Below are 21,962 nucleotides of genomic sequence, written 5' to 3'. Positions count from 1 at the left end.
CATGACTCTGCCAAAAGGACTCACCTATTAGCACCTCCCACTTCCCACTGGCTTGAGTCACCTCATAAGCGCAGCGCATCTCATTCAGGCCCACACCCCCCAGGATGAAAATGATGAGGCGGGGGCCACTCCTGTACTCCCCAGGAGCCTTGTTCTTGTGCCAGTGTCCATAGCGGGCACTGAATGCAGGAGAGAAGAGAAGGACAAACAAGAGGAGGGGAAAATACATCATGCAGAAGTTCAACAATTTTAAAATACATGGAATTGTGTTAACATGAACTAAATGATCCCGTCTAGGATTGCACATCACACAAGCTTGTGAGTAATCAGAAGTGACAGGTCACATACATTGTCCTGTTGCAATCCTTACAAACAACCCCCACAAGGCCCATCTGCACTATACATTGACATCACTACAAGGTAAAAAAAAAAAGGTAAAGGACCCCTGGATGGTTAAGTCCAGTCAAAGGTAACTATGGGGTGCGGTGCTCATCTCCGCTTTCAGGCCGAGGGAGCCGGCGTTTGTCCACAGACAGCTTTCTGGGTCATGACTAAACCACTTCTGGTGCAATGGGACCATTTACCTTTGCACCGTAGTGGTACCTATTTATCTACTTGCACTGGTGTGCTTTCGAACTGCTAAGCTGGCAGGAGCTGGGACCGAGCAACAGGAGCTTGCCCCGTTGTGTGGATTCAAACTGCTAACCCTCCAATCAGCAAACCCAAGAGGCTCAGTCATTTAGACCACAGCACCATCACTACTATTCCCCTTTAAACAGTCATGGTTCCTCCCATATCTAGTATTATGAAAAATAGGGAAACACCTCTCCCTATCCACTTTCTCCACACCACACATAGTTTCTATACACCTCTATCATGTCACTTCTTACTTGTCTTTTTTCTAAACTAAAAATCCCCAAACGATGCAACCTTTCCTCATAGAGGAGTTGGTTTGTCCTCCTGTGAGCTTTTTGCAGCTCTGCAAATATCCTTTTTGAGGCAAGGCAACCAGAACTGTACAGAATATTCCATGGGTGGCCTTACCATGAGTGGGTAAAACAGCACTAAGACACGGGCAGCTTTTATTCGCAAGCCCTATTCTCAACATGGGATTCAAATTCTTCCACACTTTCATTCCTTTAATAATGTGGTTGCTTTTTATGCTGTGCTTTCATGACAAGGCAACGCAAACCAGGTTGGAGGGGTGTTAGAACAGAAGATAAAAGGAGGAAGGTACAACCCAAAGAATGCCTTTGTGGCTGTTGCCGGCCTATGAGCGAGGTGTGAGGCCTTCTTCCTACCTGACCGCTGTAGTGCTGAAGGAAGCAGAGGATCGAGTGGAGATGTAAGGGTAGTGTTTGGTGTCCAGTTTGTCCTCAATGGCATCCTAAAAAGAGAAGAGCAGAAGATCAGCAGTTTTGGAAGAGCTTTCATATGTGCATCCTAGTGAGCTAACTCTAAGGTAAAGGTAAAGGGACCCCTGACCATTAGGTCCAGTCATGACCGACTCTGGGGTTGCGGTGCTCATCTCGCTTTATGGGCCGATGGAGCCGGTGCACAGCTTCCGGGTCATGTGGCCAGCATAACTAAGCCACTTCTGGCAAACCAGAGCAGTGCATGGAAATGCCGTTTACCTTCCCGCCGGAGCGGTACCTATTTATCTACTTGCATTTTGATGTGCTTTCGAACTGCTAGGTTGGCAGGAGCAGGGACCGAGCAACGGGAGCTCACCCCGTTGCAGGGATTCAAACCTGCGACTTTCTGATCAGCAAGTCCTAGGCTCTGTGGTTTATCCCACAGTGCCACCTGCATCCCTGCTAGCTCTAAGGATGAGCAAATCTGTCAACTCTGGATTCTCATTTCTCATTTTCAGTTCTCCACATTTCCACATCAGTTTGAAATTTTCTTTTAGCCTACACCTGAATTTTAGTGTAAATTTCTCCTAATATACACATTTTTCTCCTTAGAGCCACATTTTTATATGTCATTTTTCCTAAGCAAAGCAATTTGCCCCCCATTGGCTTCAATGCACATCTCATGTCCATTAGGAGCCATGCATTTAGGATTGTGGGTCCAATTTTATGGAACTGTTTAGACAGGCCTTCACAATATGAATTTTCTCATTCTAACCAACCAATATTTGAAGATGCTTTACTGGTGTTTTTAACTCTGCAGGTGCTTTTTGTAGATGCCTCAGGGCTGGTGCAATACATGTTGGTGCTTGAGGTAAATCATAACATGGTGCCCCCCACAGTGGTGGAAATAATTTTGGGGGGCTCTGAAGCCTGAACTGTTATGGGGCCCCCTCTGCAACTAGCAACGAGGTCTGGGTAGCCACTGTTATCTTCTTCAAGAGGGTTGTTCCATAACAGAGCACCACACCTTTACAACATCTGTGCTACTGACTCTCAAACCTAGGGATTGTTGAAATATATACAACAAAAATAATCAATTTGAGTTGTGCGACTCAGTTGGCGTCTACTAGACCCAAAAATTCTAAGCAATGTGGACTAAAGTCATTTCTTGGGGGCTTCACTAGTTTCATAGAAGACCCATCCCCAGCCTCACCAACCCCAGGAAAGAAGCAGTGAGTGAAGATCTACATGAGGAACAATGGGAGTAAGCAAATCAACCATACCCAGCAGTTAAAATGGGAATGAAAGGCTGTCATGAGGGGGAATCACGCCAGGTGGGTGTAGACCCCAGAAGATCCCAGAAGGCAGCCCCTACCATTTCTTTTTGGGTGGGGGAAGAAGAGCAGCAATGCCTCCTATTTGCCAAGAGGCTACTATAGAGGCAGCAGATCCAGCCTCCAAGAAGCATGCCACAGCCATGGCTGCTACCAAGGTGATAGCAGCAGGTGATGTATATTTGGAGACTGTTGATTTGGCCACCAGTTGTCTCTCCTTTCCTTACACTGGGCCAGCCCTTGAATGCCTCTCATTCTTTTAAGCCTTAATACATTTTTTTTTTTTAAAAAAAATACAGATTATAAATATGCAAATAGAAAACCAAGGAGGAACACAGCCAGGGAGCTGTTGCTAATGGCAACCTCCCCCCAAGATGCCTTCAACAAGGGCTTGACCCTATCAACTGTCAGCGCCGGCCCTGTGATGACCACCAAATCCAGGGAGATCTAGGCTGCTCATGTCCATCACATGCCCACCCGCAAATTTCATAGGAGCAGCCAGTCTGGTCACAGGCAGAGTAACAAATGTAAATCTTACTTTTTAGGACAGCTGGCTAGTTTCTGCCCCTCCCCTCCATCCAGGCAAGCAAGAGGCGTTATCACAGCTCAAGCACACATTCCAGCCAGACAACTCTCAGGGAGGATGCGAAGCAGAGAGTGTTGCTAGACTGGAGATGTGGCCTAAAGAGAATCTCAGGGGCCAGACAGATAGGCCCATAGGACCACATTTGACCCCTGGGACTCAAGGTCCCCCTCCTCTAGTTTAAATCTTTACCTCCATAATATCCTTTACCACCGGGGTCCATCGAGACAGCTGGTAGGTCTGCTCGCTGATTCGCTCCTTCCGCTCAGGCTTGCTTCTGCGGCGTAAGGTAGACTGAGAAGAGGGGGATAGGCAATTGCAAACATGGAAGGAGTGTGAACAAAAAAGGCAGATACACCACACAACTGGCTTTCTTTTTCATGCTTTAGTTTAGGGCAACGCCTGGGCCTTGCCAACAGGCCACTAACAAGTTAAGCTCCTTCATGGTGCTGATGAAAGCTGCAGGGACCAGATAAGGGAATCATCTCAATCACATCAGTGTCTGGTGGACAAAGTGAGGATTTCATGATAGCTGCTGGCACCCTTCCCCACAAAAAGAGAAAATATTATATGAAGAAGCATAAAATAAATTCCAGCTGTAAATTTAAACTACCAACATACATCACTTTTATACCCCTTTAACTCGCATGGCTTTCTTCCACAGAATTTTGCAAACTACAGTCTAGAAAGAGTCCCAAAGATTGTAGTGGATATCCCTAGCTCTTCCACACACTGAAATATATTTCCCATGATTCCCTGGGAAGGTGGAAAAATTGTTGAATTAGTCCAAGGCTGTTGACACAACAATCTTTGAATAATGGAATGGAAAAGTCAGAAGAATTTACTTTTCCCATAGGTCAATGCCCCTTCATAGAGAAAAAAGGCACCACCCCTAATCTACTGTGTGTCAGTGGATGTCCTGGGATTCAGAAAAGGTTTAAGTTAGGTATATTAGCTTTATTAAATTTACTTGAAGCCTTGTTATCGGCGTTGTCCAGAAATTCCAGGAAACCCTCCAAACCTGTGCAGTTTGGAGAAGCTCAGTCCACCATTTTGTTCCAAAATGGTGTCCAGCTGTATCCAAACATAGACAAAAATCTGCTTTTTGATCTCAGGAAAAGGTAAAGGTAAAGGTACCCCTGCCCGTACGGGCCAGTCGTGACCGACTCTAGGGTTGCGCGCTCATCTCACTCAAGCGGCCGGGAGCCGTCGCCGTCCGAAGACACTTCCGGGTCACATGGCCAGCGTGACGAAGCTGCAACTGGAGAGCCAGCACCAGTGCCACACACGGAAATGCCGTTTACCTTCCCGCTATAAAGCGGTACCTATTTATCTACTTGCACTTAGGGGTGCTTTTGAACTGCTAGGTGGGCAGGAGCTGGGACCAAACGACGGGAGCTCACCCCGCTGCGGGGATTCGAACTGCCGACCTTACGATCAGCAAGTCCTAGGCACTGAGGTTTTACCCACAGCGCCACCTGCGTCCCGCTTGATCTCAGGAACCATCATGCAAAATCTGCTTATGACAACATAAAGACGTATCCAAATGCATAGAGAGCAGCCAGGCAAACAACTTCCCAAAAGATCTAGTACAGTGGTACCTTGGGTTAAGTACTTAATTCGTTCCGGAGGTCCGTTCTTAACCTGAAACTGTTCTTAACCTGAAGCACCACTTTAGCTAATGGGGCCTCCTGCTGCCACCGCGCTGCCGGGGCACAATTTCTGTTCTCATCCTGAAGCAAAGTTCTTAACCCAAGGTAATATTTCTGGGTTGGCAGAGTCTGTAACCTGAAGCGTATGTAACCTGAAGCGTCTGTAACCCGAGGTACCACTATAGATGTATTGTTATTATTTATATACCAGCCTTTGTCACAAGATCTCAGGGTGGTTCACATGATAAAAATACAAGGCAAAAGCACAAAGAAATAGTTTTTAAAAGAACAGAATGATACCCCCCCACACACACACACTCACAAGCTCATTAAAAAGGCTGTAAATGTTAATCACACAAACACTTGGTTGAAGAGGACCATTTTTGCCTGGCACCTGAAGGCACCAGAAGAACCTCCCTGGGGGAGCATTCCATGAACAGGTGGCTACTATACAGAGAAGGCCTGCTCTCTTGTTGCCACTCTCAGGGCCTCCTTCGAAGGTGGCACACAGAGAAGGGCCTCAGGATGTTATGACTGAGTCTGTTTTCCAGCTTTGCATGCTGAGCTACAGCCCTTCTCCTTCAGCAACTGGGAAAGGCATCTCCGAGTCATTGCTAAAAAATCTTCAAGACCAGGTAAAAACTTACATCTGTGATGATGGGTACTCCAAGGTGGGCCATATTGGTGATGATCTCACTGTCCTCAGGTGGAATCTGAGCATGTTGAATCAGCTTGTTGAGGTTTTCCTCAGTGATGCCTGGGAGGGTGGAAAAACATAAAAAAATGAGGCTATTTCCCTCCCCAAAAAAGATAAATAATTCCACATGTCGCTCAAGCACCCCTTTCGCCAGGTTTTCCAAACCTCTGAGTTTATTGACCCCATGGATGGACTTACAAAGTTGTCATTGACCCCAACCCAAATTTTTAAGAACGTGAATGAAATAAAGTCAAGTAATACCAGCATGCAATCAACATTTATCAATCATCAATCACCATGACTTGAAATCATAAAACGAAAGAAAAATAAGGAAGTAGAAAAAAGTATAAAGAGGTAAAGGGACCTCTGACCATTAGGTCCAGTGGCATACAACTGTGGAGTTGCGGCGCTCATCTCACTTTATTGGCCAAGGGAGTCAGCGTACAGCTTCCGGGTCATGTGGCCAGAATGAGTAAGCTGCTTCTGGCGAACCAGAACAGCGCACGGAAATGCCATTTACATTCCCGCTGGAGCAGTACCTATTTATCTACTTGAACTTTGATGTGCTTTCAAACTGGGACCGAGCGAAAGGAGCTCACCCCATTGTGGGGATTTGAACCACCGACCTTCTGATCGGCAAGCTCTAGGCTCTGTGGTTTAGACCACAAAGCCACCTGTGTTCCAGAAAAAAGAATACTTGCATGCAAATCTGTGTAGTATATTGTGGAATCATCTTAATAAATACAGGGGTTCCTCATTAACCAGAGGACACATGGTTCCACACATGCCTAGGCCTTTTATTTCTCAGGCTCATAGTTCCCAATTAAACTTTTTGCACTACATCTTATGAGATTCTTTTTTACATCCCTGGGAGTTTAACAAACCCTTCCTGACCACAAAGTCTTTATTCAGCCTCTGCACTGCCCCATTGACCTCTGGGGTGGGGTGGGGATGAATATCAACCACTTTGGAAGCAGCTACATCACCTACCATTCTTCAGGAAGATGTAGAGCAGGATGATACGGATCTTGTCATAAGTGCTGACATTTGCATCAAGCAGGATGGGGACAATAGCCCTCATTGGGTCCTTTATTTTCTCCCCCTCTGCATCGGTTCCCATGGCCAGGTCCTGAAGAAGAAATATATAGCATCCATCAGTCTTTGCCCACTTTGGATCTACAAGGTAGATTGTCCTCTGCCGCCATGTCCATGTCAAATCCAGGGAGGGAAAATGCTGGAGCAGCACAACTTTACTCTTAATATAATCACACTGAGATCCTGAATTTAGGGAACAGTAAGACACTGCATTTATTACACGTTTGATGGGAAAGCTCCTATTTCTATCTAAGATGGAGATGCCTCGAGCCATGCTTGATCTTGCTGAATCCTCATGGAGTGGGAGGAAGTGGGAAATGAGGTCAGCAACCCCAAGAGTATCAGTCTAGAACCTAAGGCAGGGGTGCCCAAACTTTTTCCAAAGAGGGCCAGAAGTGAACATGTGTAAGGGGTGACCAAAGTTGTTGAGCTTTTTTTTGGATTGAATTGAAGTTGCTGAACTTTTTAAAGGATTTTACCCAGGACATATACTGCCACAGGGGCCAGATTAAATCGACCAGCTGGCCGGATTAGGCCCCCGAAACAGACTTTGGGCATGCCTGACCTAAGGGAAGGTCAGCACAGGTTACGTCAGAAAGGGTGGGCTAAGAAACTTGGAGGTTTCTCTCTCCATCTGCTCTTTCCCCTGCAGACACATCAGCTTCCAGTGCAAGCTGAGTTCCAAAACTTCCAACAGACTAGGATACTCCTCCCCACCCAGTCTTCCATTCCCCCACTGCCTGCCTATTCATTCTCACCTACAAATGAAAAGTTAATCCAAGTTCTTCCCAATCCTTACAGTTCCCCATGCTTAATAAACACATTGCCTAGAGCCACCCAGTTATCATGTCCATGAGCATTTGAAAGCTTTGATGTGCGTCTCCCCCTTTTGGAGGAAGACACATGCACTGTAACCCTTCCATTGTATATCACAGAGCACTTAAAAACAAAAGGTGACCCCTGTAAGACTACACTCCATCAATAAAGGGGAAATGGAGCAACCTAGTCAGCAGCTAAGTCAGCTCTTTCTGAGATTCCTAGCAAATTATGCAAAAATGCATCACACACACACACAAAAAAAATCACATGGTGTTGCTGACATAAGAATGTGTTTGCAGCAATGTCTTTCCATCAGCACAACCTGCTCAGCAATTTTCTGAATCAGTTGGTTTACCTGTTCAACTCGGCAGAGCTTGTCCACAGTGCCTTGGTAGTGTTTCATGCAATCTTCCGCCAGGTGAAGGTGAGTGGAGTACTGAAACGAAATGGTAAAAAAAAAAAAAAATGTGGCTAAGCTACTGTCCGTCGTCAGTGCACAGAACCATAGACTTGTAGAATTGGAAGGGACCTGATGGTTATCCAGTCTAACCCCCTGCAATGCAGCAATCTCAGTTAAAGCATCCACGAAAGATGGCCACTCAACCTCTGTTAAAAAAAAACCTCCACAAAAGGAGAGTCCACCACCTCTCAAGGGAGTATGTTCTACTGTCAAATAGGTCTTACCTTGCTCAGCTCCTTCTGATACTGGGGCATCTTTTTCAGCATCTGGGAGAGATCCCTCATGGTTGTCTACAAGTTTTAAACAGAGAACAATAATCATCCACATGCTTTGCTTCCAAAGGGTACCCAGCAGCTTTTGGACCAGATGACCTGAGCTAAACAATGAAGATCTTAAACAGTTCAAGCAAGACAACCAGGTTGTGGGGGGGGGGTTTGGAGGGGGGGAGGATAAAATCTTACTTAGAACCATTGAGCTGTACCTAGACAAACACCATTTCTTGCACTACTCATTTAAAGAACCTGTAAAGCATTTTAAATGGCAATGGCTTCCCCCATAGAATCCTGGGAACTGTAATTTGTCAAGGGGATGAGAGTTTTTAGGAGAACCCCTCCTCAATTCCCAGAGTTCCCTGGGAAGAGGGATTGATTGATAAACTACTTTGGGAATTGTTGTTCTGTAAGGGGAATAGGGGCATCCTAACAACTCTCAGTGCCCTTAACAGTCATGACATCACTAAAAGTAACAAACTGTGGTTTGTTAATGGTACTGAGAGTTGGTTGGGGGCTACAGTTCCCAGAGTGGTTTAGCAGTCAATTTGTCTCCCCAGGGAACTCTAGAAATTGTAGCTTGGTGTGGGGAACAGTGTGTCTCCTAACACCTCTTAGGACTATTAAGAAACTACAGTTCCTTCTTTGTGGGAAGTCACAACTGCCAAAGGGGTATAAAAGGGCTTTAAATGTGTGGTGCACACTTGCCTGGAGTTCTTAATGAAGTCAATAAAGATTAAGTGAAGTCATGATTAACTTGGAATCAGTGGGACCACGTTTAACTAACTTCATCTGGCTCCAACACAAAGAATTCAAAGGAGCCTCAAAAGGTCCAGTCTAATTCCTCATGAAGGGGAACTCACCACCTCTAATAGTGTAATCATGTTCCTCATAATAGTCTAATCCTTTTTCTGTAATTTGAACCCATCAATGCCTCACTCATTAATTCGCTGTGTCAGCTGTACAGCAGCCCTTTAAATATTTGACAATGTGATCGTAATCCTTTCTTCTCCAGAGTAAACACCCCCAGATTCTTCAGCCAATCATAGTACTTGGTCTTTTATATATTTGCTGCATTTGAGGGGGAAAGGTTTATATCTATAGGAATAAAAAGGCACCTTTCCTGCCCCTGCTTCTAGCTCTCTATTCAATCTTAAACATTCTCACATATGATTGCTTGTTAAAGCTCACCTTATCACCCGTATTCATCCTTTTACTGGAAGAGAAGTCCTTCAGAGAGCGGGTGACCTCCCTGGAATCAAATAAAGACCAAGCAAGTCAGTAACATCATCACTCCATCCAGCTCAAGCCATGCCCCTTCCCTAGAGCAGTGGTGGGGAACCTCAGGACTGGTGGTCAAATAAGTCCCTTTGGATCTCTCTATCTGGCCCTCAGAACTCTCCCCAGGCCACACCACTCACTGGCCCAAGCATCTCTAGTAGGGCTAGAATGTGTCCTTCAACCCTAATAATGCCTCTTGCTTGTCTGGATGGAGGACAGAGAGCAGGGTGCAATTGCACATGGAAAGTTGCCAACTCTATGAAGATAAAATGTGCATTCATTGCTCCACGCACTTTTGCTTCTGGCCCCACCCACCACTGGCACATTGCCCTCAGAAGGCTGCCCAGACAGGAAACACAGTTCACTTCCTAAAAGCGTAGCTTCAGGCCACAGACCAACACAGGAGGTTAAATGTAAGTCTTTAGGGCTGCAACTCAATACAGGGAGGTTACGAGTGTGTGTGATCCCATCAGTTCCAATGGACTTCACTGAAGAAGCTGAACTGCCTCAGTGGAGTGACTGAGCTACAGATTAGGGATTGATCTACTGATTCCAGTCGCCTGTGGGCCACGAACTCACTAGATGGCCTTAAGCAACCCATGTACACACACTCTCAGCCTGAGTCCTCCTTCCTCTGCAAATAATAATAATAATAATAATAATAATATCCCAGCTTGCAAAATGGAAAATAATAACACCCAATGACTTCATAGGGTCACGGTAAGGACTATGCTAGACAATGCATGTAAAGTACTTTGAATACTTGGAAAAACATAATTAAAGTTAACTTTTTACTGGTATGGAAAACCAGAGTTTGTACAGTGACCACAAACACTTGAAAAACTGCTGTGCAAATTATGATTATTAATGTTAGCCTCCTACTAATGAGGGGGTGGGGAGGAAAAAAGGACAGTCTGTATACTATCCATTTGGATGTGTGCTTTGCTGTTTTAAAAATAAAAAGTGGTATCAAACTTCAATTAATAAATTAAACCTTCTTAATTGGATTTAGGATTCTGCAGTGCTGCTCTGCGTTATGACCCCCCCCCACACACACACACAAAAACCCAAACATATACAATCTCTCCTTTTGCACAATATTTCTAGCTGGAAGGCTGCTCCCTCCCAAAATAACCTCAGGCAACAGGAACAAATGGCAGCACACCGTTTTGCAATATGCAGAGTGAACTCAACACCACTAAGAGAGAGGAGATGCGCTCTTACTGGGAGACTTCAGCAATGTGTTTATGGCGCAAGGTGACCCAGAGGTCATCATCTTCATCCAGCAGAACCTCTTTGACACGGGCCTCCCCAATGCCACTTGTCTCATACCTAGTGAGGGAGAAAGAGAATGTAAGAACATAAGAACCTCCTAACAACTCTCAGCACCCTTAACAAACTACAGCTCCCAGGTTTATTTGGGGGAAGCTCTCGCGGTGGCCAACCAGAGGCCTGGGGTAAACCCACAAGCAGGATTCAAGCAACTGGTATTCAGAAGCATTGCTGCCTCAAACTGGGAAGGCAGAGCATAGCCATCATAGCTAGTAGTCATCAATAGCACTCTCCTCCATTGATTTCTCTAATCCTTTTTAAAAGCCATCATTGCCTCCTGTGGGAGTGAGTTCTGCAGTTTAACTATGGGGAGAGAAGGTAAGTTCAGTAGTACTTTTTGAAAAATCTATTTTAAAATTCATTTACAAGTTATGGGGTTCACCAAAACTTCCAGAGCAGATTTTGGGGAGGCCTAAGGTGTGCATGGGGAAGAGGGGGGAAAAGTCCTATGGTGTAGGTGGAAGTCATTCCACTCGCTCAAGGGTTTAGCGGAACACTGTCCTTAGGGCTTTTGCAACCACCAGGGTGTCTGCAGGACCCTTACTTGTAGACGTCATTCTCAATGGGAAGCAGATCATAGCTCATGGCTTGGAATGTCAGTTCATGTAGCACTGGAGAGCTGGGGTCAAAGCCGCGGTCCAGGATGACGAGCTGGGAGCGGGCTTTGTCTGGACCCTTAGGAGGGGAGAAACACAACAGAAAGGCTCAAAGTGTGGGTGGGGACAGGGGGAGCATGGACAAGCCCCACCCTCAAAGCCATCATGTGTCACACCCAATCCCTGACCTTCCCAGTTCAAGGACAGCAAGCCCCTCTGAAGCTGCCACCTGGTGTCATGATGACATCAGGGGAATGGCAGGTTGCTGCCCCCACCCAGCAGTCAAAGTGTCCCCTGGAGTTCTGTGAGGCAGGTCCTCCTGCTGGCTGAATCTAGTTTCCCACCCCGGAATTGTCAGGAACCCGGCTAAACATGTGCCCCTTAAGAGGAAAGGTGCCCAGTTTACATGACCTGACCTTGTTGGTTGTTCCACACTGAAGTACTCACCTCACCCATGGTAGGGTCATCAGCCTTGTAAGCATCGAGTTTGTCCTGGATCAGCTGGGCCAACATGGCATTGTCTTTGTAATCCCTGCAAAAAAGCAGAAAATGCAATATATATATATATATATACACACACAGAGAGAGAGAGGAGATGCAGGTGGCACTGTGGTTTAAACCACTGTGCTGCTTGGGCTTGCCGATCGGAAGGTCGGCGGTTCAAATCCCCGCAACGGGGTGAGCTCCCAGCTCCTGCCAACCTAGCAGTTTGAAAGCACGTCAAAGTGCAAGTAGATAAATAGGTACCGCTCTGGCGGGAAAGTAAACAGAGTTTCCCTGTGCTGCTCTGGCTTCACCAGAAGCGGCTGAGTCATGCTGGCCACATAACCCAAAAAATCTGTCTGTAGAAGCTCCCTCGGCCTGTAAAGCAAGATGAGTGCCACAACCCCAGAGTCGTTCGCGCTGCTGGACCGAGAAAAACCCACAAATACATCAGTTCAGCTCCCACTTTAAAGAAGGTGTGAACTGCTTTGCTGGATGGGACCAGGATTCATCTAGTTTTCCTTTTCCCAAAGCAGGTACAAGGAACCTGTGGCTTCCCAGACCTTTTTTTAAATGTTGCTTTATGTTTTCATTGTATACATGTTGTTGTACACCACCCTGACATTTTAAGAGATGACAGCATACATATTATACTTTTTATAAAATAAATCAATAAAACTCCTAACTCCCATCCTTTCCAGCCAGCATGGACAATTCAAGCAAACCTTTAAAAAAAAAATAGAAAATAAAGAAAAGTGAGCTGATTTGCAAGTGTGATTCATTAACCTGAGTCAGTTTGGGGAAGCTATTTCTAAGGATTTGTTTTAGCTATAACTTGTACGTGAAACCCTGACTTAAAGCTACTAACTATAAAAATATTCAGGGCACATCAGGATGGAGGGGAGGAGGAAGAGCAATAGTAAATAAAGCATCCTATTCATTGTTGCTATTTACTACCGGGTACCGTATTTTTTGCTCTATAAGATGCACCAGACCACAAGACGCACCTAGTTTTTGGAGGAGGAAAACAGGGAAAAAAATAATATTCTGAATCTCAGAAGCCAGAACAGCAAGAGGGATCGCTGCGCAGTGAAAGCAGCAATCCCTCTTGCTGTTCTGGCTTCTGTGATAGCTGTGCAGCCTGCATTCGCTCCATAAGACGCACACACATTTCCCCTTACTTTTTAGGAGGGAAAAAGTGAGTCTTATAGAGCAAAAAATACGGTAAGTAAAGGAAAGAAAGGTTGGGGTTGGCGGAGCACAAAGTGCATCCTTTAGAAGTCCCCTGTCCAGAACCCAGACTCACCCTCTGTATCGGACAGCAGGGTATTCCTTCAGGGTGGCACAAAGGGTGGCAATCTGCTCTGCCAGGCGCTCCAAGATCGGGTTTTTCATTTGGGCCTTGTGAGGGCTGTAGAAGCTCTGGAAAGAGTCAGCAGAGTCCAGGGAGTAAACCTGCAGAAGGCATCAAAAGAACAGCAGAATGACAAAGTGAGCTAAATTGCCAAGGCCAAGTAAAATGGGTGGATATCATACACTGGAGCCAGCAAACCTCTCCAAGGTGGGAGGATAGGAAGCTGACTTATCCCAAGTCAGACCACTGGTCCCTCTAGCTTAGGTATGCATGCACTGACTGGCAGCAGCTCCCCAGGATTTCCCAGCCCTACATAGGAGATGCTGGGAACTGAGCCTAGTAGAGTTCCCTGATAAGAAGGGGTGACTGTTAAACCACTGTCGTCTGCTGCCTTCATTACACATCTTCAGGCACCAGGCAAAAACATTCCCTTACAACCAGGCCTTTGGCTGATTGCATGTTCTATGGCTTTTAAAATGGGTTTGTGGGTGGGGGTTACTTGTTTTTTGTTTTATTATGTATTTTGTGTTCTCATTTTGTATTTTTATGTTGTGAACTGCTCTGTAAATTTTGGGTTAAGGGTGGGTAGGTAGGTAGATGATAGGTAGATGATAGATAGATAGATAGATAGAGATAGACAATAGATGATAGATACATGATTGATTGATTGATTGATTGATAAATAGATAGATTGGGAATTGTAGCTCTATGCGAGGAATAGGAGTTGCCTAACAACTCTCAGCACCCTTAATATACTATACTTCCCAGGATTCGGGGCGGGGGGGGGGGGACCCAGCATCTTCAAAGTGGTATAATTCTGCTGTAAATGTAAGGTACAGATGGGGTGTTAAGGTGACATGTTAGTTTCTTCATTATTGCTAAGTCCCAAGATTTGATGCAACACTTCTGGACAGTCAGACTCAAAATATTTTGAAGTTCTGTGCTGTAATTATACATGCTCCCACAAGCATAAACCTTATCAAGTCCTCAGAAAGTGCTTCTGTGTAATCACCCAAAAATATGAATAGTATGCACAGGTTGTGGTCTTTAAACAAGGAGTAGCATACAATGAGGCTTATTTCAGTAATAGAATCATCCAAATTCCATCAGTGCCAGAGGGCATTTCCACCACAGATAAAAAACAGTGGAACTTTGATGAAATTTATGTTTCAATAGCAACAGGGGACTCCAAACCTAAGATTACAGAAAATGTAGTTCCTTACTATAGCCATTAAAACCAGGCCACAATTGTTAAAGAGAAGATGAGCCCCATGTCAAAAGTGTCTTTAAAAAAATCTATTTCTGATTGTACATGGGTTTTATTGTGTTCGTATTTTAAAATGCACACTTTGTGTCCATGTATATTGTGGGGTTTTCTTCCTCAGCTGTGTGGTTGTCTTGATAACCCTTTATTATATTGGGAATTTTATGGTCTGTAGACCCTATTAGCTGAACTGAACATAAAGTACTTAAACACAGCAAGTCCTGGGGCTGAAAACAGACCCTGAAAGGGAAGAAATCTTGCTCAAATTAAACCCCCTCTGCGACTAGCTTTTTTGTTGTTGTTTTTGCATCTTGACTGCTGCCACGCGTAGTCAGGAGAATGGTCCATTCAGATTAATATTCTGCCTCCTGGAGGAGATCTGACAGATGTCTCAGGGACAGTTCAAAAGCGAGACATGATGGTGCAGCAGATGTTGGGGATTAAGGGGGAGCAAATATCTCCAACAAATACCCTTGCAGAAAAAGGGAAACCAAATATATCATGGCAAAGCACCCTTTGAGATTTCCGTCTGCTCCATCGCAAACAGCTGTAACAATAGCCACAATCACACATCATGCTCAACTGTGGGCTACAGCAATATTCTCCAACCTTCACTGCTTAAACACTGCCCTTTCCAACTGTTCTGAAACTAAACACAAAGGGGGGGGGCATGTAAAAAGAAAACTTGAAAAAATAAGAGGAAAACGAAAAGGAAGCCACACTCTGATGGGTTGGAAGAATAGAGCAGCACCAGGGAAATGTTCCAAAGCACACAAAATGGAGCTGAGGGCCACATACTGCTCCCAGGTTGCTACTTGGTTTAGTGGGATGCAACATCACCACTGGGTGAAAAAGGGGATAGAGTTTGCTACAGGGAAGGGAAGGGAGGAAATCTTTCCTCTCAACGCTGTTTGTTCAGTTGCCTCCCTGAGTTCAGAGGGTATGCTGGCTGGTAGGCCAACACAGAATAGACCAAGTAGGGAATTCATCACACAATCATAACGTGATGGTGACTGCCATGGCTTGGATGGCTTTAAAGAAGAATGAAACAAATCCATGCAGGAGGTCTATCAATAGCTATGAGCCATGGTAGCTAAATGCAGCTTGTAGCTTGAGAGCCAGCCTACCACTCAATTGCTGGTTCCTATGGGGCAACAGTAAAGGGTAAGTCTATTGCACTTTGCTCTGGGGTGCTCCAAAGGCATCTGACTGCTGACAATGGGAAAGAAGATGCAGGACTTAGATGGACTTTGATTTGATCCAGGAGGGCTAAAACAAAACTTATCTTTGCATGCCTAGATCTGCTTGCGCTCATCCCTTGCCGTGCTTGTTTCCCGCTGTCATTGCTCACTCAAGCAATAGAAAAGTAGGCTGTTAAGGCTGTCAGGGTAGGGATTTGCCTTTTTGCTGATGTCTGTAAAATGCTGTCTACACTGCTGCCACTATAGTACCTGGCAGCATGGATTGTCCAACTTCCAGCTGCCCCATTCCATCCTCTCTCTCCCCCCTCCAAAGTTTTTACTGTGCACTTTTCTGGGATATCCTCCATCTTAAGTCCCTCCCCCTTTAGATTTCATTTTTATACTTTTGCAAATCTCTAGGCTCTCTGAGCTCTCGCTATATCTCCCTCATATCTGTGCCCGATGGAGTTTTGGCTTTATTTATTTATTTATTTATTTATTATTGTGTTTTTATCTCTCCTCCCCCCCCCCCCAAGGAGATCCAGGTGGCATGCATGGTTCTCTTCTGTTCGTCATCAGTAGTTCCGCTGGAAGTGAAGTCATCTCTGTGCTTACTCGCCAAGGGCATGTTTGTGCAGAGAAAAGTGACCTGTTTAGTATTTATAGCTCTGTACACCTGCCTGCCATCTGTTCCTAGTCACGTCGCCCACCCACCCCTTGGTACGGCACAGGAAGGGCCAATTGCAAAGCAGATGGCCAAGGAAGGCTCCTTGCTTCTCCCATTGGAGAGAACCAGCCAATGATAGAAGAGAAAGAGTAGAACGCAGGGAACATCTGTGTTTGTTTGTGCCTGCGTGTGGGTGGGTGGGTGAGCAGGAAGGCTAAGGCCGCAACAGAGAGAGGCAGGCCTGGAGAAAGAATAAATAAATCAAGGAAGACAAGCACAGGATGGCAGGAAGGAAGGAGGCCACTCCCTCGCCTAGAAAGCTGTTGCATGAATTGCAATTTCCACTGCAAGCCCTTATATAAGCCTGTAATCCTCTCTTTCCTCTGTAGGCAACTTAAAAAGCATACAAGAATACGGACGAGGCTGTAGCTTCAGCTTTCAGGCACTGTTGAATGAAGCACACACAAGAGAATTGTCATCACTGCTGACTGGGGTGGGGCTCTTATCAGTGGGGCCCCTAGGGAGATGTGAGTCTTAATTGGACCAGCCCTTTAATTGGTAGCCAGACCTGCTCACTGAGGGGGAGGGGGAGAATCTTCTGTTAATGTTGTTGTTGTTTCTTACATTTTATATCCCACCTTTCCCCACCTCAAGGACTCAAGGTAGGGTACATAGTTCCGCTCACCCCATTTTATCTCACAACAGATGAGATAGGTAGGTTGAGAGACAGTTGCCAGCCCAGGATCACCCACTGAGCTTCATGGGCCAGGTTGGGGATTTGAACCTTGATCTACGAAGCCCTAGTCCAACACACTAACCACTACACCACACATGATTCTGTTGCATCTTCTGCAAATTTTATCCAGTTATGTCAAAAGGAAAATAAAAGTTATAGCTGCTTTTAAAATTATTATTTCATAATAATGGTGAATGGGGGAGACATGAAGGTAAGACCTGGGAGACCAGGGTTCAAATCGCAATTCAGCCATGAAGTCCCCCTGGGTGACCCTGGAGCAGTCATTATTCTCAACCTAACCTACTTCACAGGGTTGTTGTGATGATAAAATAGAATGGGGGTGAAAGCGTGTAAGCCACTTTGAGCTCCTCAGAGCAAAACTGGTGCATAAATGCAATAAGGAAATAAAAAAATAAATTGCAGTTTTCTTAACTTTCCAATTTCTCCAATCCCAAAGTTAGTTCTCCACAATCTGCAATTGTACACTGATTTCAGCAACTTGGAGGAAAATGTGGTATATAAATGTAAGAAAGGAATGAAAGAAATGAAAGAAATTTTTTTTTTTTCCCTTTTCAAATTGAAGTGCAGATCCAAATTGAACCAGGCAGAAGTGCTTTGAAATGAAGTGGGGTGTTTTCCCCCTGACACACCAAATCTGTGCTGAAACTGAAAACTAGAAATGCACAGTCCTTTCTTAGTTGTTGTACAGGGTCAAAGCATTTTTGGACATAATGAGCAGAGAATATCAAATAGAAAGGGAGCCCAGGTTCAGTTCCCAGATACCTCAAGTTCAAACAATCAAGTAGCAAGCGATGGGGAAGATTCGTGACTGGGAAGCTGGAGAGCCACTGCCAGTCAGAGGGTGACACTGGTGAACTGGACAAACAGGCTGACCTTTTGCATGCAAAAGCAAGTTTAGCTCCCACACCCCCACTCGCCCCCCACCACTCTGTGGACTCACTTGAGACTCGTAGGGCAGGAAAGCAATGTTGATCTCTGTCAGAGTCTTGATGACTTTCGCAGCACGGGACTTGACCAGCTCATTAAACAAGGAATCGGGGCAAGCTGGAAGAATGGAGTAAAAGTAGCCACTATAGTCAAACAGCCAACTCAAAACCATTTGGACGCCTCAGTGGGGGTATGGGGTGAGGAGCCAAATCAGGCCCACCCACACTATACAAATGGCCCACAGGGCCATTTTCTCAAAACCACAGGTGACACACCATCCATTGCTGCCTCCGAATCCCTCCTTTCTATGTCACATTCCCAGTCATTCATCACTGAAGCCACTGCTTTGTTTTGCTTTTCAGTCTTCTTTTTTCCACATAAGGTCATCTTCTGCAGCATCCCTTGCTAGGATTTTTGCCAAGGTCATTTCAGATGCTGCAACTTAAGGAATTCCTCCCTTTTCTGCAGAAGTTACAGATCAGCAGGTCCTTGCAGGAAATAGTGTGCATCCACCAATCAACACTGTCTGGAGTACCTGCTTGAAGTAGAAATCTTTGGCCTGGGGAGCCAGAGGCAGCTGTCCAGCCCTCTCTTTCTGGCCCTCAGGACTGCCCACAGGCCACACACCCTCCCCCACCATACTTTGAACCTTTTCAAAGTGATTTTACTGGATTGTAATAGGTCCTTGAACTCAGATCTTTCTTCATGCTTTCATGAGGGAAAGGTTTGTGTGTGTAGAAACAAGCCTACTCAAACAAATGTTATATTTGCATTACTTGGTCTACCCACTTTTGCGTCCAGCTCTGCCTACCATGCCTTGTGGCTCCCAGATGGTTGCATAGACTAGGGTTGCCATATCTTGAAGAGCAAAAACAGAGGACAGCTTGAGCCACTGCCAACCTGAGCCAGGGAAAGAGGCAAATGGGAGTGTGGGGCCGCCACCGCCATGCCCACATGCCTCTTTCTTCGGCTTGGGCTAGCAGTGGCCGCAGTGTGGAGAGCCACCTGCTGCAGCTGAGCCTGCAGCCAAGCTGCCCACACCCGCACCACCCAAGCAAAAATAAAATAAAACCCTGGACATTTCCTTTAAAATGTAAAAATTGAAACACCCTTTGAGAACCACTGGTGTAGGTAAGTTGTGCAGATTTTTAATCCATGTATGTACTTATTTTGTTCACAAAAACAGTTTTCTGATGCTCTGGTACATATGCATAGAGTTTTGAGCATAATATATTTATATGTCCTGTTCCCTCTAGTGTACAGTGTGAGCTTCATCTTGCATCGTTTAAAATCTCAACACTGCCTATCAGTTAGCTTCTGTCAACTGCCATATTAATTGGCCCAACAGTGGAAATAATAACAAGGCTAAGCAAAAAAATGATACTGGAAGCGAATGCTGTTTCCATGCACATGCAAAATGTAGTTCATAATACTGAACCAACTGTTAATTGGAGCTGTGTCTATGAAATTATGTAGACAATATTCTTGCAATCAGATTTGGGTCCATGTGCAGGTTACAGGGAACCAGATAGAGGGCCTTCTCGGTAGTGGCGCCCGCCCTGTGGAATGCCCTCCCTTCAGATGTGAAGGAAATAAGCAGCTATCTTCTTTTTAAAAGACATCTGAAGGCAGCCCTGTTTAGGGAAGTTTTTAATATTTAATGCTGTATTGTTTTTAACACTTGATTGGTAGCCGACCAGAGTGGCTGGGGAAACTCAGCCAGATGGGCAGGGTATTATTAATAATTATTATTATTATTATTATTATTATTATTATTATTATTATTATTCCTACCTATGATGCATCCTTTCTAGCTTAATTAAATTGGCTCAGAAATTTTACCTGCGGTATGATTCTGTAATGTTTCATCAATTCATTATTTGTTTAATCTGGAAACAGAAGACTAGGCGATATGGACCCACCAAGCTGAATAAATGTGTACATTAAAAAAAAATGTATAAATTATCCCAGATTGTCCTGTTGGTCCCCCAAAAGAGGACATGTCTGGGATTTCCTAGATGTATGGCAACCCTACGTAGGCAGCAGGGGGTGAAAGAAGTTCCCCATGCTTGGTTTGTAGCACCATATAGTGCAGTTCTTGAAACTTTCAGTTATAACAAGGAGGGGCAGAGAGAAATTCCCAGTATGCTTACAGTCAGTAAAGAAGACATGGGCAGCTCGATACTTGGCATTTGGCGGTTCCTTGAAATCACCAATGAGAGACTCAACAGACTAGGAGAAAAAAAGAATTAAAAACAATCAGTTTTAGATGCTCACTAGTTCTGCTCAAAGTTCAGACCTTGGTTTGTACGGAAACAATTTTTCCCAACTTAGTTTGCTTGGTGAGCCCACTTTGTAAATGCATTCTCCTGACTCCCTGATTCTGCCCCACTGACCACTATTATAACAAGGCTTGACTTGCTTAAAATGAGGTTGGGAAGTTCTGTCTTTGGATAGGAGAACTGGTCAATACAGTTTTGTCCCAAAATACAACCCTACTGGTTTCATTTGAAATATTAGTACATCATTATCCCACCTTTTCTTCAAGGAATTCAAGGTGGCATTCTTGCTCCTCTCCATTTTATTCTTGCAACAACCCTATAAGGTTGGCTAGGCTGAGAGATAGTGCCCAGGTGGACCCAAGGATACCCAGTGGGCTTCATATGGCTGAACTATGTTCTAGTTCAACATTCTCACCCCCACACTGCACCAGCTCTTTTTAAGTCATTCCTTGAATGGCCGAGTCCAGTGTAGATTACAAAACTGTGATGACAATTCACATGACATGCAATATATTTAAACTAACAGAATAATACAGAGAACAATTTAGGGGGGGGAAACATTTCTGACTAGAAGTCTGTCTAAATGAAGGAAGTCTTGACCAGGCACCAAAAAATATTGCAGCATTCGTGCCAGATGTGTCTTCTTAGGGTGGGCATTCCAGAATAGCCAACCCCCTTAGACATTTCAGAGGCATGCTACCTCATAAGAAAAGCCATACTGGATAAGGCGAATGACCCATCTAGCTCTGCATCTTCTTCTTATACAGTGGTACCTCGGGTTAAGTACTTAATTTGTTCTGGAGGTCCATTCTTAACCTGAAACTGTTCTTAACCTGAAGCACCACTTTAGCTAATGGGGCCTCCTGCTGCCGCCGCGCCGCCGGAGCCCGATTTCTGTTCTTATCCTGAAGCAAAGTTCTTAACCTGAAGCACTATTTCTGAGTTAGCGGAGTGTGTAACCTGAAGCATATGTAACCTGAAGAGTATGTAAATCGAGGTACCACTGTAGCGGCAAATCAGATGCCCCAAATGGTGTTAGGATATTGATGTTCCATTCCACCATTAGAACAGGCATGTGGAGTTGTTTTATGTCACATGGCTGTTTACTTCCAGCACAGCCTGATGGGAACTTCCGTTCTGAATAGCTTTTGCTTATGTTTCCTGCTCTTGGACATGAAAGAGAGCAGATATGTTTACTTTGTCCTGAACTATGCTGAATAAACTGCTTGTAAATATGCTTTACGTATGCCTCTGTCCACCACTTCTGTTGCGTGTTATTCACTCCGCTGATTAAGGTGTGTTCAAGCTTCTGAAGGCTTCTGAAGCTGTGTGCCACTGTTTTGATTGTGTTCCAAGGACCGGAGTTCGTCCGGCTGCCGGCTGGTGGGCTGGAGCCAGCTGGGGGCCTGCGACATGCCCCCGTTCCCTTGGACACAACCCAACAATGGGAAGCTGGCAAGCAATACCTGAGCACAGCAATGTCCAAGCAACTAGGATTCAGAGGCATTCTGCTTCTGACAATGGAGGAAGAACATAAGCCATCACAGCCAGTAGCCATTGATAGCCTTGCCCTC

At 45.1% G+C, this 21,962-nt stretch overlaps 1 protein-coding gene and 1 long non-coding RNA gene across 4 annotated transcripts in view; one reads left to right on the top strand and one right to left on the bottom strand.

The window, feature by feature from the left end:
* Window positions 1–21,962, top strand: part of LOC309333857 — a 153,927-nt gene that overhangs the window by 77,368 nt on the left and 54,597 nt on the right. The window lies entirely within an intron of this gene.
* Window positions 1–21,962, bottom strand: part of LOC309333759 (syntaxin-binding protein 1) — a 58,888-nt gene that overhangs the window by 10,851 nt on the left and 26,075 nt on the right. For all 3 annotated transcript variants that reach the window (XM_081847621.1, XM_081847619.1, XM_081847620.1), the window contains 14 exons: window positions 20,260–20,338; window positions 18,120–18,223; window positions 13,263–13,411; window positions 11,921–12,005; window positions 11,422–11,552; window positions 10,770–10,877; window positions 9,456–9,516; window positions 8,220–8,285; window positions 7,891–7,971; window positions 6,612–6,750; window positions 5,572–5,681; window positions 3,465–3,566; window positions 1,302–1,387; window positions 25–179 (listed from right to left, as the gene is read on the bottom strand). In XM_081847621.1, the coding sequence (XP_081703747.1) occupies window positions 25–179; window positions 1,302–1,387; window positions 3,465–3,566; window positions 5,572–5,681; window positions 6,612–6,750; window positions 7,891–7,971; window positions 8,220–8,285; window positions 9,456–9,516; window positions 10,770–10,877; window positions 11,422–11,552; window positions 11,921–12,005; window positions 13,263–13,411; window positions 18,120–18,223; window positions 20,260–20,338 (1,456 nt within the window). The remainder of the gene's footprint in view (window positions 1–24; window positions 180–1,301; window positions 1,388–3,464; window positions 3,567–5,571; window positions 5,682–6,611; window positions 6,751–7,890; window positions 7,972–8,219; window positions 8,286–9,455; window positions 9,517–10,769; window positions 10,878–11,421; window positions 11,553–11,920; window positions 12,006–13,262; window positions 13,412–18,119; window positions 18,224–20,259; window positions 20,339–21,962) is intronic.

Source organism: Podarcis erhardii (assembly GCF_964252035.2).
Source record: "Podarcis erhardii genome assembly, chromosome: Z".
Taxonomy (NCBI): Eukaryota; Metazoa; Chordata; class Lepidosauria; order Squamata; family Lacertidae; genus Podarcis; species Podarcis erhardii.
Note: the sequence above shows the minus strand (reverse complement) of the source record. Positions and strands in the feature narration are given on the sequence as shown.